Here is a 23,331-nt window from a genome sequence, read left to right as displayed (position 1 = left end):
TTATCCATTTAAAGGTAACAGGCCAAATGAATAAGATCGATAAATATGACGGTCGGTCAGAAATAACAAAGTTGTTTGATTTAATTTTCTTCATTTCTTATTTGTTTTTAAAAGGTAGGTATATGTAGCATCGTTTTACAGTGTAGTGGAAGGGGACAGCCTGGGAAAATGTTAAGCAAAGACCGCCCATTGTACACAGTTTTAACAAATATGTCTAAAATTCATGATAATTTAATTCCCCAATATTTAAAAGAATTCTATTATCGTATAATATCCATAATTCTAGCGATTACACACTACCTAGATGCAGACTTGAAGATATAAAAAGTCATTTTATTTTATTCCTGACACAGTTAGAAAATGGAATTCACTTCAATTGATAATATTTAAAAAAAAAAACCAAAAAAAACCATTAAAATAACACCCTCGAAACCACCTTTATACTATTCATATTCAAATGTTACTGAACTATTAGGCGAGAAATCACCTGACGGTAGCATAAGTCACATTGAATAATGCTGGAAAACCAGAGCTAGGTTTTGTAGAAGCAGCCATCGAGATAAAGTGGCCGTTTCCAGGAGACTATCAGATGTCTGTGCATTATAGTTTACCCGATTATTATGTATGTCGGTGCTTGGCTGAAGGATAGATAGGTCTGCATTTGAAGATTGGTTACCAGCTGAATCGGTGACTGCGACTATTCAAAGTGCAAACGACCAACATTTATACATTATCATAGAGGCTGAAGCCAACCAATATCATATTCAAAGAAATACCAAATTAATTTCCAAAGTTCTCAAAGATCCCTATCTTAAAGGGACTGATTCACGATTTTCCCCAAAATTTTCTTTTTCACTTTTAATGATCAAAATCTACTGCCTGATGTGTTTAAAAGATTTCACATAAAAATTAAGGTGATACGTTATCACAGAAGCTCATTGTAGAGAGTTTATTATTTGTTTTGTAAACAGAGATTGCGGTGTGTTATTGTTTACGAAATTTTCAAAAGAAATGTATATCGATCTAAGTTTATTATATCTTTCACATTTCAAACATTTTGGGGGTAAAATGTGTCATCTAAAAGTTAAAATTTGTGACTACGTAAAATTAAGATGCTTTATTTTACAAAATCAATATTTTACTTGCTTGTTTGTATACATAAAATGACTCGAGTCTTTGTTTACATAACACAGATTCAAGGCTAAAATATTGCTTTTATTCTTGCATTCAGAAGGTCCAAATTTTGGATGTCAACATTAAATGAGTTATATTTTTAATGTTTAACATCAAAAATGAAAAATATTTTTATCAAAAATCGTGAACCAGTCCCTTTAATTTGGTACACATGTTTACAAATTAAACCCATAAATTGACAATTCGTGTTGCTTATGTTGTGTTGAAACCAACAGACAAATCAAGTCCATTATCGTATATGGTCATTCGTGGCCATTTTAACAGCCTAGAGCTATCTTAAAAAGATTCGCTATCGCATATTCGTTTTAAGTTTTTTTTAAAAGCTTACAAAATTAGAATGAATGACCATTTTCCGATGTCGCAAGCAATTTCAGCAGTGAGTTTTATGGTTTCCATCACAGAAACTTGCTTTAAAGTTGAATGGCTTATGTAAGCTAACAAAGATGCATGCTTGATTATCCCATTTTTTAAGGACCACGAGTTTGACAAAAAGGAAAAACAAAGTGCAAGAAGAAAAATAATATATGAAAGCATTGTCGAGCCCTCAGCACCTCCTAGAGGAGCACTTGCCATTTGGCAATGGTATAGAAAAGATGAATCCAAGATACTGCCGACAAAGAGACTTGGATTTAATGATTCTTTAAAAACGAAAAATAAACAAGAGACATTCGCCAAAATTGTTCTATATAAAGGACTCCATTGGAAATAAAGGACCCCATTGGAAATAAGCTATATGGCTTTCATGGGTTATCCTTGGCATAGGCATATACATTAATTTACTCACTGTGCTCTTAAAGTCAAATAGCTGTTAAAATTTACCTTTTTATCTTTTGTATTTATCAACAACTTTAGATTTAGATATGTGTTCCTCTGTGATATTGCCTTGTATTTATATTGTATATGTGTCTATTCCTAAATAAATAAACTAAACTAAACTAAAATAACTGACAAAAAATACTATGACAGCAATTAATCAAATTTAATTTAAACATTGGTGTGCCAATGACAGTTGGTGTATTGGTTACATGTAGTCTTCCGTAGTACAATGAAAGGGTATTGAGTAAATGTACGCGAGAAGGAAAAAATCCAAAGTAAAATATGCTAAAGAAAGCAATGAAACAACGTTTTCACAAGAGGAAATTCTCATAGCGAGTGCAAGACATCTCCAAGCACCGGCTTGTAAGCAGAACTCGTTGCCAAATGTCGATGGACTCCGTATCCTTACAAAATTGTATTGTAAACTAACACAAAACAAAAGTATTCGTCTTTTATACATTAATCCATATTCTTATATTCCCTACAACCGCTAGTACTGTCATCTGTCGCCTGACATTTGAATGTGGTAGGGCTGATTAGTTCGATGGGTCTAAAACACTTCTTTCCAATTTTTATTTCATAACATAAACAATAATTGCTTTTTAACAAAATATCCTCCTAGGAGAAGTATAAATAAAACTAAACAATAATTCTCTCCTGAAAAGGTCTTTCAAAAAAAACACGTAGAAAAACAAAAACAGAAGAGTCACAGATACGTATCCTGGCAAACAAAAATATAAATCAAAAATAAGTACTTAACTTTTCTTTCCACAGACTCTTTATGGCAGTCGGAATCTTGATGTTTCCTGAATTTTGACGTGGCATCCTTCCAGTTACTGAAGCCTGTAGATATAAAACTGCCCTCAGCTTTGGAATTAGAAATTTTGCCTTCCTTTCCGGCGCCCATGCAAGTGAAACAGAAAGCCAGATCTTTTGCCTGAAAATGTTTTTAAATACATGTATAAATAAACAGTATATCATTTTCAGAAATATCGACTTCAGTGTAATTACTGTAAATGAACCAATGATGCATTTACTTTATTAATTCATTAAATTAACCTGTAAAATATCATGGAATAAATTAAAACATATAAAATAATCTCATACACATACATGTACCTCGTCATAATGCAACCAAAGGTATGGTTTGAATCAGGAGTTGAACGAACGTACATGTAGTTCTGGATTCTTTTTGCCGAAAGACCGCTTTGGAAATTTAAAATTAGCAGGTTGATTAATACGTGTTAATCCGTCCATTTTTGAAATCAAAATGCAGGAATATATGTGACAAAGGTAAACAAAAAATCTCAAAAAGTTGTTTTAGACAGTAATTTTGATTCATCTTCGGTATTTTCCTTTCATTCACATGCTCATTCAGCTCATATGCTCATTTATTGTAACAGTTATATTGTTTGATAAATGTTTAACGACTTGCAGTGGTGTACAATGTAAAGCGTCCAAACATCGATAGATCAATTAATGAAGCATACTTAATACTCTATTTTTAATTATTGTGTACACACGTCGGACCCAGGTACCTACTTCACCTTTCTCATTACTATTCTTTTTTTTTTTTTTTTGCAAAATTATTGGGGCGGCGACCACCCCTTTGCTGACACTTTAAGTGTGTCACAAAGCTACATCTTTATTCATTACAAATTTTCTAGTGGCGCTTTAGAGTTGAACTCCCCGCATCCAAATACATTTGCAGCTGGGTGTAACCGCTTGTTATGATGTTGAAAACAGACTTTGTTTGTAAAACATTTCCCCACAATTAGCGCATTTATGTGATTTGTTTGTGTGGGTGTTTTTTCATACAGTATTTCTTGTGCCAGCTCAAATCTTTAAAACTTCCATGGCAGTTGTCATAAATTTCTTTCAAACCCAAATGAGTCTTCTTATAACGTTGCAGTGAGTCCATATCCTTAAATGATTTCGCACAAACCTTTAGAAGCATGCAGAAAGCGTATGTGTTTTTCAAAGGAATCTCAAAGATTGTAGTGTTTTCCACTGTGAGGGCAAAGCAGGGTGACAAAAATTTCGTTATAGCAGCGTAATTTGTACTTTTCTTGGTAAATGACTTATCACAATCTGCACGTAAAGGTGTCACTCCCATGCAGAGTTTTAGGGTGACGTGTCAGATTGGAATTTTTGCGCACAAAAGTAAGGATCACCCACTTCTTCATATTTCACAAAATTGCAATCCATTTTGTTTTATCTGCAAATAAAATATAATAAATTACAAAATAAATAAATAAATAAAACAAAACAAGCGTAAGCTACATGTACCACGTGGTGGTTGTAAATAATTAGTTTAAAAACAACTCTACTGCTTACAGGTACATATGTAATACCTCGATCTCACTGATATCAAAATACACTAGTTAGCAAGGAAGAAGTAGTTGTGTGACAACTCTGAATTCGGTCTGACAAGTATCAGACTCGTCACCGAAAATCCATACTAACTATCAAATGATTGTTCCAGTGGGGGGTCCGGGTTAGAGTAGGTCCTCAGTACCCCTTACTTGTCCTTCGGAGGAGACCACAAAAACCGTGACCACGTGTCATAGCAGATGTGGCACGATAAAGATCCCTCCCTGCTCAAAGACCGTAAGCGCCGAGCATAGGCCTAAATTTTACAGCCTTTCATCGGCAATGGTGACGTCTCCATGAGTGAAAAATTCTCAAAAGAGACATTATACAATATACAATCAATCAAATAACTGACATGCAGTTGCCAAAATGATATTTCTTCAAATGCTGCATTTGGTGAAAGGAATAATATTCTAAAACTACGTTCTTGGTGCTAAACTCATTTCATAGCTGATTTTAGTTTCCTGTTATGAGCCATTTTGTTTCTTTGTTATTTTTAGTCCTCATTTTTTTCTTCAAAATATGTCAATACATAAAACGCTAGTAATTTGTTGATAACCAACCTATCTGATTTCAGTCCCTTCAAATCTCCATTCCCTTAATTGTGTTAGATTGGATGCGGTGAGAGGTGGTCAACGGCACAGACTGTAACAGGAAGGAGGAATATGCAATCGACCAGACCAGAATTCCAATCTCTCTAGTAGTCAAGCGCTCTACCGACTGAGCTATCTTGCCACCGGCAATAAAACTCAACAGACCGCTACAATTTTAATTTTTAAGGTACGAGCCTTATGGAGCGCCAAATTAACATAAACTCAAATAATTGAAGATATCTTCAATTATTTGAAGATATCATCAATTCATTTGATGCGCGCAACAATTTAATTAAAGATGTCTTCAAATAATTAATGATATCTTCAATTTTGAATTATTGCGCGCATTAAATGAATTGATGATAGCATTAATTCTTCTGCTGAATTGATGCGCGCTTTAATTGAATTAATGATCTCTTCAAATGAATTAATGATATCAACATTTGAATTGATGCGCGCTACAATTCAATTAAAGAGAGCAATAATTGATATAATGCACGCATTAAATCAATTGATGAGAGCAATAATTGAATTGATGCGCGCATTAATTCATTTGATGAGAGCAATAATGGATTTAATGCGCGCATTAATTCAATTATTGCTCTCTTCAATTGAATTAATGATATCTTTAATTCATTTGAAGAGAGCAATGATTCTTTTAGAGAGAGCAACTAAATAATTAAAGATATCTTCTATTCAACATATCTACAATTTTATTAATGATCTCTTTAATTGAATTGTTGCTCTCTTTAGAAGAATTGATGCGCGCATCAATTCCTTATACAAAAGCATTGTAAATAATTAAAGATATTTTCAATTGAATTAAAGAGATCATCAAATTATTTATACCGAGCTCTAAATCAATTATTGCGAGCAATATTTCTACGAAATTGATGCTCTCATCAATTGAATTGAAGAGAGCAATTATTGAATTAATGCGCGCATCAAATCTATTATTGCTCTCATTAATTCAATTGATGCTCTCATCAATTGAATTGAAGAGAGCAATAATTGAATTAATCCGCGCATTAAATCAATTATTGCTCTCATTAATTCAATTGATGCGCGCATTAATTCAATGGATGAGAGCAATAATTGAATGGAAGCGCGCATTAATTCATTTGATGAGAGCAATAATTGATTTAATGCGCGCATTAATTCAATTAAAGAGAGCAATATGTGAATTGATGATATCTTCAAATAATTGAAGATATCTTCAATTATTTGAGTTTATGTTAATTTGGCGCTCCATAGAGCCCTGCACCGCTACCCATGTCCTAAATCATAATGTAACGGTTATGCAAGAAAATTCGTTTTGAGTGTTTCCGGTTATGAGTTAAAAGAGAACAACACGCCGCTTCGACAGGTAGGTAGATCTGAGTTTTTCTTGTTTATAATAATTTAACCACTGTTGACGAAAATCAGGGAATGTAGTCAGCTGTAGAAATGATTAAAGTACACGAAATAACCACAATTACCCATATCTAAAGCGGCAAGACGACATGAGATGATTTTCCGAGAGGAAAAAGGGGTTGAATTTTGAATATTCCTCACGATTCTCGAATGTCAGGGTCAATATTGGCTCAATCAGCTAACCAGTCGAAATAAGTTAACCACTCTAGGGATGATTTGTGCAAGTTGAAATTAAAATATTCTACTTTTTTGATGTTGGTGTTTGTATTTTGCCAAAATTTCTATCCAAACGGGTCAGGTAATGCTTTAGGGGATAAGTTATGATTTAATGGATTAGTTAAGATTTAGAGGAAAAGTTGGTTAATAAACACCCCGCTGCTGGATCCAGTAGTATTACGCACCTGAATGAGTTTGTATTACGTGACGTAAGTTAGATGAGTAGGTACGATTCTGGATCTGCAATAACCAATATGCATGATTTAGAATTTATTGAAATTAATTTCTTTTATTTGTAACGAAGGTATTTGAAAATATTAGTCGTGTTAGGGAGAAAAAGATTGATACCGTTTTCGATTTGCGAATTCACCTCTACTCTTTTCCATGCAAAAAAAAAATGTAATAAGCATTAGATATTTTTCTTCAATGTACATGCATTGTACTCGTATATGTATATTTATTCAGGAAACTAAATAAAGATGCTGCTTATTCAGAACCAAAGACGTGGCAATCAAGACTAGACCCAGATAGTATGTCAATTGTATGTATAGTAGGTGCAGAGAATTGAAGAAGATAGAGTGTATTATTCCAAGGCGTGTATAAGCAACTTATTTATGCTATGTAGAATATTAACGGATTATGTAAATGTCGAATACTTATGCATGACGTTTAATTGTCAAATACTTAGGTAACGCTTATGCTTTCTTGATGAAAGGTGAAGATAACGAACAGTGACCAATCTCATAACTCCTATAAGCAATACAAAATAGAGAGTTGGGCAAACACGGACCCCTGGATACACCAGAGGTTGGATTAGGTGCCTAGGAGGAGTAAGCATCGCCCGTCAATCGGCCACACCCGCCGTGATCCCCACATCCCGATGAGGCAAACGGAGTTATCCGCAGCCAAAATCAGTGTGACAAGAACGGTCCAACAATCGCTACATGATGTTGAACAGGATATGTTGTTACTTTGCATTTTCTGGTCTAGTACTTTACTTCAAATTCAGAACACCAAATGTTAAAGTCTATAAGGAATAAGTTCATATAAGGATATAGAAATCTATTGATTTCTTAGTAAAATGGTTAAGGGGTCATAGGTCAGATTACCGGGGGGGGGGGGGGGGGGGTATGTTACACTAGATACATGTAGGTGTCGATCTTGTGTCAATTTACTCTTTAGGATGAATTTATAAGCATGGAAGCTATGGTCTTGTGATTATGATAACATGTTTTCTCTACTTCACAGGGACCATTTAGACAGAGATCGCCTCCAATTAATGTATTTACCAAATGCACCAAATCGACATGCCAGAGAACAACCCATCAGGCAACATGATGGCTACAGAATAAACGACTCTGTTACAGCCGCAGAGACTTGGACTAAACTTTGATTACATGTCAGAATCTAATGTGTTATAAAAATACTAGTTAATTTTGAGTGTAGTAGAATAATTACTAAACTGCCTATGTTGCAATACTTTTATGACACAATCACCTTAATATTTAAAATCTAATGAAATTAATTGATATGGAAACTTGAAACATACAGTGTACTGAGTATAAGTTCAGAAGTTGGAGGAGCTGGAAATATTTTGTGGGAGTGTTTTCTTCTTTTTCTTAATGCATTGTAATTAGATTTGATTTCAATTCTTTTTGCTCCAAAACCTTATCCATCAATCGTAATATGAATCCATAAACTTTCTCTGCTGTATAACAGTGACCCAGTCAACAACAATGTGTCTCATCTACGTCAGAGCACAGATGCATACTGGGAAATAATGGATGACCTCCATAAACCTTTAACTTAGAGTGTTCAATTGATCAAATCTCGTAATAGAAACAAGCAAATTAGATTTAGGTCACACTATTTTAGTTTCAGGAGGTCTTTTAAGTTTATTATGCAACAAATATTTTTTTCATGTTCACTTCCTTTAAATCATAACTTATCCCCTAAAGCATTACCTGACCCGTTTGGATAGAAATTTTGGCAAAATACAAACACCAACATCAAAAAAGTAGAATATTTTAATTTCAACTTGCACAAATCATCCCTAGAGTGGTCAACTTATTTCGACTGGTTAGCTGATTGAGCCAATATTGACCCTGACAATCGAGAATCGTGAGGAATATTCAAAATTCAACCCCTTTTTCTTCTCGGAAAATCATATCATGTCGTCTTGCCGCTTTAGATATGGGTAATTGTGGTTATTTCGTGTAGTTTAATCATTTCTACAGCTGACTACATTCCCCGATTTTCGTCAACAGTGGTTAAGTTATTATAAACAGGAAAAACTCAGATCTACCTACCTGTCGAAGCTTGTTTATATTTACACGTTACGTGACTCAGCTATCAACATGGCAACAAATTTAACGGCTTCTGAGAAAAGAGCTTTTACAACGAATTAAATTCTTTGTGATCAATTTAACAATAAACTGAATGACATCATGGTGATGAAAATCATATGTAAAAATGTTTTTGATTCATTTATTTATAAACATCCTTATTTCTATCACAACAAAAAACCTGTCAATTAATCCGTGTACATGTCACTTATCAGCTCCTCGACCAGCCACTAGTAGCGGCAATATAAAAAGGAGCGGATCAAGCATTGCGTGCCCCTTTAGAAATGAAAGGCAAACGATGTGGCGTCATCATCATCACTTCTGTCAGACCTAATTATCTGCCTCTGTACTGGAAAAGGAACAAATATCTGTTTGATGGTCTATCCACGCACTTGGATTTTATAACCCATCCTACGAATCTAATGAAATATGTGTCTTGTAGTAAAAAGGTAATGGAAATCCCTTGATTTTCAGAACTCAGAATGACGGAGTAGATTAGGAATGGCCAAAAAGTAGGAAGGCGACTCGTCATCATGTTAGTATATAGAGAGCGTTACTGGTCCACAAATTGTATAAGCCAGTTCGAAATACATAGGATCACTCGCCTATATTGAACAAGGTGGATAATAGTTATTTCAAGAATTGTTTTTGTTACTATGATGTCACGTACAATAATTGATATAGAAATTCGCAAAGATTAACTGATTTTAAGGATATACATGAGGAAGCCTTGATTTGCATGAAATAATTTTACGCTTACTTTCAGGAATTTTACAAATGACGTCAAAAATGATGCACTTTGTATTGAGTTTTATTGTGCTCTCCGTAAGTACATTTTCATATCAACATTTCTTTACAAAAAACAGTAATCACGTGACTAAACATTCGTCAACTTTGTAGCAGGAGACTTTTAACACGCAGGCTCAACAGTACTAGATTTAAAATACGACAGTTACATGTATAATTAACTTGGTCAAATTTCTTTTGCACTCACCATCTGATCACAATAGATCTGCTGCCTTACACTCTGACATTATAAAAACTAGTATGAAATCAATCTGACTCAGAGAATGATATTCTGACAATTCTACCTAAGTGTCTTTGACTCAAACAAATGGAATCTACAGAGCGGGGTTCACAAAATTATGAATGATAATATTGCAACGTTTTAAGTGTGAAATACTAGGAAAATACAATGTTGAACAAACTTAGAAAAATAATGTTTTATTTGTCTGCATATCTATTTATCCATTTTTCAAATAATCCAGCAATTAGATTTATTCTATTTACAGCTGCGTGTGGTACATGGTATTGAATCCTGTAGGCATGTTCAAAGAACAAATTTCGATACCGGAGAAACTAGATGTTGTCTATTTGTACAGTGTAAACCAAGTAGGTCTTCTAACTTTTCCTATTCCTACTGATTCTCTGAAATTTAGCAAAGTTTGAAGAAATGTATTCAAAATATCTTCTTCTTTTTTTAAATCAAAGACCATTACGTCAGAGGATGTGACGTGGACAACACTGCAGACACATGTGAACCATGTCCCTCGGGATCAATGTTGCTGGATCATACGAACTCTTACTTCCCGTTTCCGTGTATCCAGTATACGTGTCCTCCAGGTAAGCAATCACTGTGTACATGTGCATTGTTTGTGTGCACTGTATCTGTGTGGAATAGCAATGATATTATATTTTCTATTTTCATAAAAAAAAAGTCTGTCATGAATTTATTTTCAAAGACATGCCCTGGATGAAAACGCTAGTTTCCGCAAAACTGAAACCATATGGAAAATCTTTTTGGCAATGCTGAAACTTCACTAAATTTCGGAGCTTTTGAAGATAATAATATACAATAAAAATTCAAATGCGAATGAAAAAATTCTTTATATTTAGTTGTGAAAATATGCATTGTAACTAAGCACTTTATATCACACCACTACTATGTTACATCATTATGAGATTGATCACTGTTAGTTATCTTCACCTTTCATCATTAGAAGCCACTCAGAACTTGAACAAATGAAACACACAAGACATTTTGTCTATTTCGTGTTGTTACCTGTGGTAAGGAGTATTATGAGTCATCAAAAAGGCCTCTTGTGTCAGTGTTTCCAGGTAATCCGTCCGTGTTGTTAATTGCTAGGCTATTTTTTCTTCTCAGTCATGGGAACTTAGAGAAACTGGCAGGACACTGTTCACGTTCGTCAGTTCGAAGTACATTGTAAATAAGTGTGTAGGGGAAATGATAAATTACGCAAAATATGAAAGGAACAGAACTTCTGCTAGGGCGCACAACTGTAACAGACAATTCACACAGTTCCATGTGTATTACTAAGAATGTCAATTTTAATATTTTTTACAATTTTCATCCTATGTACATGTACACTGGATATTGTAAATCAAGATTCCCAGCACTAATAAAATACTCATGTGATAGAATCAGACAGATATGTCTGTGTGTGAAATATGGACTTACATGTAAATAATTACATAAAAAATTCCTAGTGGGAATTCAAATCTGTTCAACTGATTTATCAATCAATACAATCCTAATGGTACATGTACATGCAGACCTTGATATTTTCTTTTCTGCCAACACTGAGAAGTATTGGTTATAATAGCGTATAGTTGTTCAGTGGAGAGTTACCGTTCTTCATGAATAATCTTTGTTCCAGTCATATCTCGTAAATATTGAAGCAATATTTCATCAAAACATTCCCTATCTAAGTAATAAACATCAAAAGTAAAGATATAATGGTTTTACTATAAAGACTTAAAATCAAATGATTTGTAAGTCGTTAAGGTACTAAGTTTTGTTAGTTCATCTGTGGTAAGGAAAGATCTATAACTGCGACAATTGCTGACTAGAGCAGCATTACTTACCGGGCATAGAATGTTATCCTTTTGTTTAGTTTGTGCATTGCATTTTAGTATTACATATTTTTGCAGAACTTAGCAAATGGGATTCAAGAAATATATAGAATGATATGTCCGAGGTTTAGAAAAAATAATCTTCATAGTTTGGAGAGAATGTTAATCTGAATAACGATTTAATTGATTTAAAGGTTTTTTAAATTCAAAATACCAAAAAAAAAAATGTCATCAGGTTTGGGATACTAAGTGATATTAGGAATGATATGCATTTGACATTTCTTGTTTAAGTTCAATAAAATCCTGTGTACTTTGGATCCCTTTCGCGAGATAAAAAAAAACCTTATTTTTGCGTGGATATAGTGATGTATTTATTCACAAACATAACTCTCACGAATCATCATTTATTGCTTAAATCTTCTATGTGTAAGAGTTTATTCGCGAGAACTGAATTTTCATGAATGGATAGTCTCGCGAAATTACGCGTACAGTGTAAATATTGTTCTCACGAATAAACTTTCTTCTACAGTAATGCTGAATTTTCTATAACTTATGAGAAAAGTCTCTCCTACAACTTTCTCTCAATCTTAACGGCGTAATGATTGAAAAACTATTTTTATTAATCTGCCGATATTTACGATTGTTTTCTATTGCACGTGTTTCAGAAGCAAGACCAGTGGACTATTTGTCAGAGGAGGGATGCAGACTACCCTGTAAATGTGACGAGAACCGAGGTTATGCGGGGGAGGATCCTTGTTTGTGCAGGATAAAAGCAACTTCCACTTCCACTTCTGTGGCTTTATCATCAATGACTAGGAAAAGAAGGTAACGGATGCGTCAGAAAATACGGAAGTGAAATATTTGATTACTATCCTACTACCACCGCTGACAACTAGCATTGATTGAACTAAGTGGCCAATGTATACATTTAGATTGCTTCCCGATAATAAAGTATCAACACTTCGCGGTAGTTACGTCCATTTCACACCAAATCGTATTTCCCTACGTTGACCTTTGTAATTTTCTGATCTGTAACACTTCCCCATCATTGCAGTCAATTACAGCAATGCCCCGTTGTGGTACAACTCAGTAACTTGTATGAAAACTTAATAATTAGCTAGAATTTACAGTGGTAACGTCTTGCATTTGGTAGGGTAAAGAAGGAAAACTTGAGTTTTCACCTATTGACGTTTGGCTGACCCTGCAAAGGGAGATAACATATGAATGGAATTCTTTAATATAGAGTACTACGTAGAGATGCTATTATAAGATATCAGGTTCCGATTCCTAAGCATCGGGACGTTACTTTACAATGATTGATTGATTGAGTATTGTTTTACGTCCCTCTCGAGAATATTTCACTTATACGGAGACGTCACCATTGCCGGTAAAGGGCTGCAAAATTTAGGCCTATGCTCGGCGCTTACGGCCTTTGAGCAGGGAGGATCTTTATCGTGTCCCACCTACTGTGACACAGGGCCTCGGTTTTTGCGGTGTCATCCGAAGGGCCGCCCCATTTAGTCGCCTCTTACGACAAGCAAGGGGTACTGAGGACCTACTCTAACCCGGATCCCCACGGGCCTACTTTACAATGACATCACAATTTAGATATAATCAACGAAATGGCACGCTCTATGTCAAGTTGCAGAATGAGAAGTATCAAAACATCTGAATAAGATCACTGTAGTATATTCTCCATCAGTTCGGCTATAAAGTAATGAACGCATTTTGAAACAAGAATCTCACGGGTTTCATGGTCACCCGAGTAAAGTGTACCAGACTGACTAATTCAATGGACGTGTGAAAATTAACGTTTTTGAACCTTTGAGTTGTTGATGAGCATGAAAGTAACCAGGATCTATTTAAACCTACATGACTCGAAATTATCTATACACATCAGTCTTTCGCCTCTAGCGGTATTTAGCTTGTATGAGCAGAAGGTTCAAGTATGGATTTCTGATCAAAATTTGTCGTCTATCGGCCTCGTTAAATTTTTCACATGATTGATTTCTTCTAAGAAACAAATGGGTCAATTTCAACCATACTTGTAACACATTTTTAGATAAAGGTGACCCAAGTGTGTTAAAATGAAGGACTACGCCCTCTTCAAACGTGAGATGATTGAAAAATATAAATATGAAAAATTGGATATTGGATTTTATGAATTAAGAACCACTGGCTTTTTTCAACCAAACGACCATAGAATTTGCAAAATGCTGACTTTAATTGAAACTGTTGAAAACCCTGTACCATCAACTTGTTTGTCGGTAGCTTGCCTCGATTTAAAACTTGACCATACGCAGAACATGTCAATGTGAATTGTTTCTTAAAAGTATACCATCTGTGATACGCCTGGTGAGAATTATACATACAGAAGTACATATATTTCTGCCGATTCTTTACCTCGATACTTTACTTCTTATATAATGAGGTAAATAAGGATTAATTGAAAGAAAAAACCGTTTAAACGTTTCCAAATTGAGGATTGAGCCATAATGGGATAGAAACTTTTAAAATACCAAGAACACAAAAGCTGCAGTTTTTCATATCAATATCAAAGCATTTTCCTATTATAAACACATTTATATTGATCCATTTGATTGAAAATTGTCATACTAACATTTGGGATTAAAGTGCATGATTTTATTCAGCTGTGATATTAATCTGACTCTGGTGGACATCGTGGCCCATGGACCTCTTGTTACTGGGATTTGATCAAATGACTATCATGTTATGAAAGGTGAAGATGACTGACAGTGATCAATCTCATAACATGATAGTCATATGATTAAATATGCGAGATTATATTTATCTAATATTTTGTAGACAATGGTCATTCACTGTATGTGGTATGTAGTACAGCATTATATGGAAATATTTCACTGTTTCTACTATTCATTTTCACAGATCATTTTACAACAGACTCTTTGAAATGAATGGAGGTGTGTGATATGAATATGGCTGGAGACGACATGCAAAGTTTAGAAACGTGTCAGGACAACAACGATGGCCTTGAATGCACAATGTCGTGTTTATAAAATGAATATGAATAAACATTTTGTTTTGTTTTTTTTAAATTGTTTTACATTCTAACTGAGGATTTGTCACTGATGTAGAGACGTCGCTAGCAACCAAATCACTACGCAACTGCGCAGGTTCTGTGAACAAAGAGGTGCTCCTATTCTTTAAGTTCGTTGTCTATTTATTTATTTATGAATACTTGTACTTAACTAAAGTTCTATGTAAAACTTTATGACCATGTGTAGAATTAGCTTCTGAATTGGACATCTTCATGCGACATAGGTGTCTATGTACAATTTCTATTTCACCATGATATACGAAGTATAGAAAACACCTGTCTAATCCGATATGCTGTTGTAGTCAAAATTTGTGTCGGATGCGAGATTGCGTTGTGTTAAAGAACATGACAAAAAGACGACTACAAATGGCATTTAAGGTCGAAATATACAGTTACAACGGGTGATCGAAATATACAGTTAAAACGGGTGAAACAGATGTCGGATAGAGCAGTTTCAACTACATCTGTCTGTTTTGAGTTATAAGGATATTGCAATGTTTGTTGATAGTTAAGCCATAAACTCCGTGGCTGAGTGGTTAGAACATCACGCTCAAAATCACACGGCCTCTCACCTCTGTCGGCGTGGGTTCGAATCCCGCTCGCGCCGGTAAGTGAGAAAGTTCTCCAGTTTACTTTCGGAAGGTCGGTGGTCTCTCTTCCCAGGTACATTGTGTCTGGGTTCTCTCTTCCACCAATAAAAACTGGGCGCCACCATATAACTGAAAAATTGTTGAGTGTGGCGGAAAACATCAGTCAATCAATCAATAAGCCATAAAATGATACAGTCTAGAAGCATGAAAAGAATTTTTTTTGAAGACTTGTCTATACAGGTTTTGTAAATCATTTTATGTTATGCACAATAACTTCTATCAACACTGAAATAGTGTATTACTTTCTCTTCCCAAAAGCCAATGTCGCTGTATAGTGTTGAGTGTCTCTAAGGCAAACTTTGAAATCACGTTCCTGTAGCTTCATAAAATTGCAGAAAAGTAACGAATGACACAAAGCATCGCATGGCATCACTTCCGCGTTGGCGTTTCGCCATTTCAGGTGGTTCTGGAACTCTTGGCTCGTGGGATTTTTGGTTCTATTTGCGAAATCATCCATAGATGATGGAGATATATCTGGGATTTTCATGTCTCTAGTGGCAATATATGCAACGTTCCAAATAGCCCTGTTGTGCTTATTACTTTCTGGTAGATCCATGTAATATTGAACCAAGTCTAAATGCCTGCCTGTTATTCTGTCATACTTGATCAGTCGGAAGGATGGGTTGTGCTTTGGTCCCGTTGTTGCAGAAGTCTTGTATCGCCATGGAGTGACAGAGGGGGCGATGTACATAGTCATCACTGGTCGCCCTTTAATAAATATATACATGTATTTTCCTCCGAAATTTTGTTCTCAAAAATAGAATTATCATTATTTAATGATATCCTTAAAATAGATCTGATTACTAGTATCTCAAAATTCCCGTTCACATTGTGTATTAATTCTGCTTAAAAACAAATATATAACTATAAACAATGTAGGAATAGAATTAAGCTAACCAGAATGGTCATAAAACATTCTGAATGTATCCGCATGTTCATGTCCAAAATGAAGTCCTATTATTACATCACTATACTGATGTAGAATGTGCAGCATGTGAATGTTGAAGTGTTGATAAAACCACGTTTTACCACCTTCCGCAGCAACCCCTGGCGGCACATGCCCGGTGATCAAAACCTTTGTGAATAATTCTACATTTAAGTGATATTAGTTCATTTGAATTCCCTTACAATAGAATTACTGTTTAACCGGTGGGGATTTTCACTTGAAAATATTTAATTCAATACATCTGGAATGGAGTTACTTTTTCACTGTCTCTTCTCGATTGCTGCAGAATATTCTTCATCCAAACGAATTGATCCGCCGGATCGTCCATGTGAGTAGTGACTTTGTCTGATGTGTAGTAAAGATTGGTGTTGAGGGCCAGGATTCTGATTCCGTACTTTGTCTTCAATGTGTAGTATGCACCTATGATTATAATGATACAGAGGTCACCAATGCAACCTATATGACGTTCTACAAATCTTTATCACTGTCAATTTGTCTGTGTGGTTCCTGATCGTGCTAAAGCTTACAATGGTACAGAACATCAGTTTTAAGGTTTCATCCGCGACTTTTACTTCTTAGACCAGACGGAACAGTCACTACTTATATTAAAGCCATCGGGACAGTTGCAACTTGTACTGGAACACGTATCCCGTGGGGATCCGGGTTAGAATAGGTCCTCAGTACCCCTTGCTTGTCGTAAGAGGCGACTAAATGGGGCGGTCCTTCGGATGAGACCGCAAAAACCGAGGTCCCGTGTCGCAGCAAGTGTGGCACGATAAAGACCCCTCCCTGCCCAATGGCCATAAGCGCCGAGCATAGGCCTAAAGTTTGCAGCCCTTCGCCGGCATTGGTGACGTCTCCATATGAGTGAATTATTCTCGAGAGGTACGTAAAACAATATTTAATCAATCAATCAATGTACTGGAACACGTGACCTGCCGATAGTGACACGTTTTCTCTACCACTGTGCTGCTGCCGCAACAAAATCGATGAATTGAGATAAACTAAATGTTTGAGAAAAATGATATACAAATGGATTTTCTAAAGCATTTCTCTTCCGATTTGTCAGGATGATGGTTTATATTTGCGGTAGATAGAAATTTCGAGATGAGTACATTTTAAGGTTGATCGATCCTCGTGTGACTTATCAATAGCAATGGTTGAGAGTGGAAAAACTATTAATTTCAACTCAATATAGTTAGATTTAACCAAAGAAAATGTGTATGTTGCCACATTTTCAAAGATGTCAGACATACAAAAACAGAAGTATATGTTAACATCAGAAAATCACACATTTTCGTTATACAAAATAATTAGAATAGATAAAAACTTGTTGAAATGACAAATTCTAAATGTCAACAGTTTAAAAAAATGCTAATTCATAAATACATGTATGTATAAATTTATTGTGGATATTGGGGAAATCATGTATAATAGACATACAGTAGAAGAAATACCAGCATAGGAGTTCTTGCTCTTGACAACATTTTTAAAAATCATAAATAATTGATTATCTATGGAAAATATCAACTTTTTTCAGTAGTAATAGTTTACCAAATTTTATATTCAATTCAGCGAATAAAATTCCTCTAAAAGATATATTTCTATCATGCACAAAGTTTAATTTAATATTTTTTTTTGTAAAACCCTGACATCACATGAGGATTGATCGGCCTAAGAGATTTATAAATTTTTATGGCTGTTTACTTGTACAGCATGAATGAAAATAATTAAGGGTCCGAAGTCCGACCGAAATGTAGAACCAACACAGGCACTGACCTTTTAAGAACGTGGCTTCCTGAGTGCTGTCATTAATCCAGGTCCTCCAGTGCTCCAGCGTCCTGTTGTAGATTTCATTGTTATGAGGTGGGTACTGTCCATTCGGGTAATAATCGTGGTTACCGTAAGTTGCATACACATCCATGGTGGGAAACGTCTGTTGCAGGTGAGCAGTCAAATTTTGAAGGATCCCTACATTGTTGTCTAAGCTTAGGTGTTCATCGCCTGTATGGAGCACGCTATCACTGTAAAATATTTTCAATACCATTACAGGTGAGGTAAATAATATGTTTTACAATATGACCGTTGGAGACGAGCGAAGACCCTTTTATTGCAACACAAGTTTAGACATTTAATCCACCTCTTCATATAATGCAGTCGGTGGTGTAGAAAGGCAAAAATCATACCAATGCTTTTCTGAAAGCAGGTGGTCTAAAGCAGCCCCCAGCGGGTCCAGGGCAGAGCCCTAGGCCTGGGTGGGGGGAAGCAGGGGGCAAAGCTCCGGGAATATTGGTAATTTAAGTGTGTGGAATGGAGTATCCGAAAGTGAATTTACGTACATGTGTATTACTATATCAAAGAACTAAAATATTTCTGTCCAAAAGAAGCTTTCCGATTCAACATGTGTGACCGTCTGAGCCTTCTTAAAAATTATTCAACTTTAACTGCGACTTTGTCAACTGGCTTTATCACCAGAAATAATCGAGAGTATACTAAAAGTGAGCTCATAGTGATAAGATTTGAAAACAATCCGGATCTCTCTCTCTCTCTCTCTCTCTCTCTCTCTCTATATATATATATATATATATATATATATATATAATTTTTTTTCTTTACTCATCTTACCAATATTATTTTTTTTTTGGAACAAAAGTGGATGCTTTGACATACAATCATACATGGTAGCTACGTCACTGGCAGTCAATGTATACAATGCATGTTACGTTATATTAGATGCAATGTTTCTTCAATTATCAACAACAACAAATCATGCATGTACGAAAGTATGAAAGAGCTTGTCTGGAATTTAAAAACGTTTGTGGAACTTTTAAAAGAAATTATTTATTTTATCTATACCGCAGTGACGGCAACATTTTCGAGAAGCATATGGGCAACAGATCGGTGAAGTTGGCTACTAGTAACTAGCTACTAATAAATGGCTCCTTAAAAAGAGAAAAGTTGGCTACTAGTAGCCAGTTACTTGAACCAGGAAAAGTTAGCTACTAGTAGCCAGTCACTAGTAGCCAGCTACTAAAAGTAAGAAAAGTTAGGTACTGGTAGCCAGCTACTACAAGATATAAAAGTTATAATTACTGATAGCCAGCTACCAGATAAAGGTTAATGAGCTTGAAAATCATTATCTATCAGATTTATTTCTAAAGAGGACGAGGAGTCGTATGAAATTTCATGGCATAACGTTGCAATGCAAAATACGAATAAACTTTTTCAACAGAGTGTTTACTTTAAATATGATACGGATTGAATTCAGACCTTCATTAATTTGATATACCATCCATTTTGAGATATCTGCTACTTTTACAATTTGATACGAGTGACCCTGAAATTTGAACATTTGTGTGAATACCGTAAGAAACTTTGTGTTTGTATTAGATATCTGACGAATTTACGACTATACATATGGCAAGAAGTGATAGGTACGCCACGGATTTTCAGATATCGCTTTTTAGGAAATCAGTTACTTATACATTTTGATTATCGGTACAATGAAATTTCAAGATATGTGTGAATACCTTAAGGAACTCCGTGTTTATATTGTATATTTCACTAACTTACAACAATACGTATGGCGAGTAGTGATATTGCGTATCGTGATACGTCATCAATTTTCAGTGATATTAAGATACTTAATATCACTCCTTGTCATATGTGAGATGGTAAATTTATGATATATCTAATACAAACGCAGAGTTTCTTAAGATATGTACGGAAAACTTGAAATTTCAGGTTACCTAGAATCAAATAGTAAAAGTAGCTGACTTCCATAAGGGTGATATTTGAAAATTGATGGCATATCAAGATACCTAGTATCACTCCTCTTCATTTTGATAGTTGTAATTTAGTCAGATATCTAATATAAACACAAATTTTCTCAAGATATCTACGAAAATCTTGAAATTTCAGGTTACCAGGAATCAAAAGGTATAAGTAGCTGATTTCCTTAATGGTGATATCTGAAAATTGATGGCTTATGAAGATATATAATACCACTCCTCTTCATATGAATATTGGTGAATTAATGAGATATCTAATACAAACATAGAGTGCCTTAAGATATTTGCGAAAAACTTGAAATTTCAGTTTACCTGCCATTAAAAGGTATAAGTAGCTGACTTCCTTAAGCGTGATATCTGAAAATTGATGACATATCACGATACGCGATATCACTACTCGCCATACGTATCGTTGTAAGTTAGTGAAATATACAATATAAACACGGAGTTCCTTAAGGTATTCACACATATCTTGAAATTTCATTGTACCGATAATCAAAATGTATAAGTAACTGATTTCCTAAAAAGCGATATCTGAAAATTCGTGGCGTATCAAAACACCATCTATCACTTCTTGCCATATGTATAGTCATAAATTCGTCAGATATCTAATACAAACACAAATTAAGTTTCTTACTAATGAAGGTCTGAATTCAATCCGTATCATTTTTAAAGTAAACACTCAGTTGAAAAAGTTTATTCGTATTTTGCATTGCAACGTTATGCAATTGGGGATAATTGAGCAGGAAATTTCATACGACTCCTCGTCCTCTTTAGAAATAAATCTGATAAATAATAATTTTCAAGCTCATTAACCTTTATCTGGTAGCTGGCTATCACTAATTATAACTTTTATATCTTGTAGTAGCTGGCTACGAGTACCTAACTTTTCTTACTTTTAGTAGCTGTCTTCTAGTAACTAGCTACTAGTAGCTAACTTTTCCTGGTTCAAGTAGCTGGCTACTAGTAGCCAACTTTTCTCTTTTTAAGTAGCCAGTTACTAGTAGCTGGTTACTAGTAGCCAACTTTACCGATCTATGGGCAACCCCATCATTAGAGCAAATCACGTGACTCAATAGTCCGAAATATCTTACGTTTTCCTGCCTTTTTAAATGATTTTGAAATTTTCTGTGCCAGGAAAACGTCAGATAGTTCGGACTAGTGACTCAAGTGTGTTTTAATCATTGGATTGAGCCCGTCGCATCTTGACGTGAGCTTTGCCTGCTATTACATTCAACCAAAATCATTTTCAAATTGCCTTTCCTTTCAATATCGTTTAGAAAAGACTTTAATGACAGCTGCAGAGTAAATCATGCTAATTCAACCAAATAACTGATACAGTATACTTGTAAATATGCTGACCAATTTGCAAATGCAGTTTAAGGTCATACGCGACTTTTTTCAATAATATATAATTTTTCGTGATATTTCAGGTTTAATTTACTTGCATCCTATCAGACTTCAAGATAGATTTGAATTTCATAAATCAAAGCAATGATTGATTGATTGAATATTGTTTAACGTCCCTCGAATTTTTTTCACTTGTATGGAGACGTCACCACTGCCAGTGAAGGGCTGCAAAATTTAAGCCTATGCTCGACGCTTGTAAACGGCCTTTGAGCAGGGAGGGATCTTTCACATGCCACACCTGCTATGACATGGAACCTCGGTTTTTGCGTTCTCATCCGAAGGACCACCCCATTTGGCTGCCTCTTATGACAAGCAGGGGGAACTAAGGATCTATTCTAACCCGAACCCTCACGGAACTCAAAACAATGCAATGATATCTTAAATGAAATTGCTGAAGAAATTAAGGTAAACGTTTAAATATCTGTAATTTTCATTTGCATGAAATCTGTGTAAAATGGATATTACGTATTTTGCATATCACAATCAATCAGAATTTTTTTTTTAAAATGTCAAAGTTTTATATAAGAATTGACAGTCAAATTTCTACCAAATTGTAGATTTAAACACGTTTTGATATTACCCTGTCCATAGCATGAAATCCACAGTTTTATCCAACGTCGCATTTTTCATGGCTTTGATCGTGACGTCAATAAGTGAATATGGAGAATCGCACCAATAATCACCATAGACGCCGTGAGTATTCACAACGCCATTGCAAGACAAATCCCTGCTGGTGTACGTGCTGTCCCAATGAAAGTCCGTCACGTGTAAAAACCAACCTGAAATGTTATTTATCTTATAAACCATACATTTATGTCAATTGCACGTACCTGTATAAATATCTTATTAAATTGAAATGTAGAGTGTAAATTAAATTCTAAAAATAGATGAAAAATCTAAGATTTTAAATAATTTTACCTTCTGAAGCACATAAAGATGTTCTAGCTATGGACAAATAGAAAACGAAGTTCAGAAGTGGAAACCCCATCCTCGATAAATTCAAAGTAATCGCCAAGTACATTTAGCTGTGTAACTCTTATCAGTAAGATTACCAACTATGTCAACTGTATTGTATAGAAGGACAAAAGCTGAAAAATTCTAAAATCGTTATCACTGTGCTGCAGAATAAATTCTATATATGTATTGAACTTTATGCAAAAGTAAACTTAGTACAATGACCTCAGTGCAGTAATGGAAGATATTTTGTATTTACATCGCATTGATAAGGAGACAGTATTGTGCGTGATTTTGAAAATGTTAGTTTGTGTCTTTTAAAAGGAGGAATACTACACCAGAGAAATTGATATAGATGAAAAGTGGAGGTTACATGTTTGTACAACAATATTTTAAAATTAAAAACTTTCAATTTTACTTTATTTAGTCCACTAATGCAGGTTTAATAAAAAGTAATCTGGAAAAAAAGTTAAATCCTATGCTAGAATCTAATCCGCAATTTACAGTTCAGCTGTCGACATGCTAAGCCAATGAGTTACTCATCTAGGCAATAAGATAAAAAAAAAAAAAAAAAAAGGAAAAGACAAATGTTGCAATCTGATTTAAAATCAGTTCGAATGATCCGCTCCTCCTTTTTATTATCGCTACACGTGTAGCGACAATAAAAAATGAAGAGA

The 23,331-nt window shown here is 34.8% G+C and overlaps 2 protein-coding genes across 2 annotated transcripts; one reads left to right on the top strand and one right to left on the bottom strand.

Moving 5' to 3' along the window:
- Positions 1 to 9,456: 9,456 nt before the first annotated feature.
- LOC125647641 (uncharacterized) lies at positions 9,457 to 14,896 on the top strand. Its single transcript, XM_048874394.2, has 6 exons — positions 9,457 to 9,569; positions 9,717 to 9,775; positions 10,243 to 10,342; positions 10,442 to 10,573; positions 12,490 to 12,649; positions 14,732 to 14,896. Exons 2-6 carry the CDS (start codon positions 9,728 to 9,730, stop codon positions 14,772 to 14,774), a joined length of 483 nt encoding a protein of 160 aa, XP_048730351.1. The 5' UTR covers positions 9,457 to 9,569; positions 9,717 to 9,727; the 3' UTR covers positions 14,775 to 14,896.
- An 832-nt stretch (positions 14,897 to 15,728) lies between these two features.
- Positions 15,729 to 22,804, bottom strand: LOC125658253 (acid sphingomyelinase-like phosphodiesterase 3b). Its single transcript, XM_048889450.2, has 6 exons — positions 22,619 to 22,804; positions 22,281 to 22,479; positions 18,279 to 18,523; positions 16,756 to 16,919; positions 16,451 to 16,628; positions 15,729 to 16,261 (listed from the first exon to the last, which is right to left on the bottom strand). Exons 1-6 carry the CDS (start codon positions 22,719 to 22,721, stop codon positions 15,792 to 15,794), a joined length of 1,359 nt encoding a protein of 452 aa, XP_048745407.2. The 5' UTR covers positions 22,722 to 22,804; the 3' UTR covers positions 15,729 to 15,791.
- Between the last annotated feature and the right edge of the window lie 527 nt (positions 22,805 to 23,331).

This window comes from Ostrea edulis, chromosome 9 (genome assembly GCF_947568905.1).
Source record: "Ostrea edulis chromosome 9, xbOstEdul1.1, whole genome shotgun sequence".
NCBI lineage: Eukaryota > Metazoa > Mollusca > Bivalvia > Ostreida > Ostreidae > Ostrea > Ostrea edulis.
This window is presented reverse-complemented; position numbering and strand designations above follow the sequence as displayed.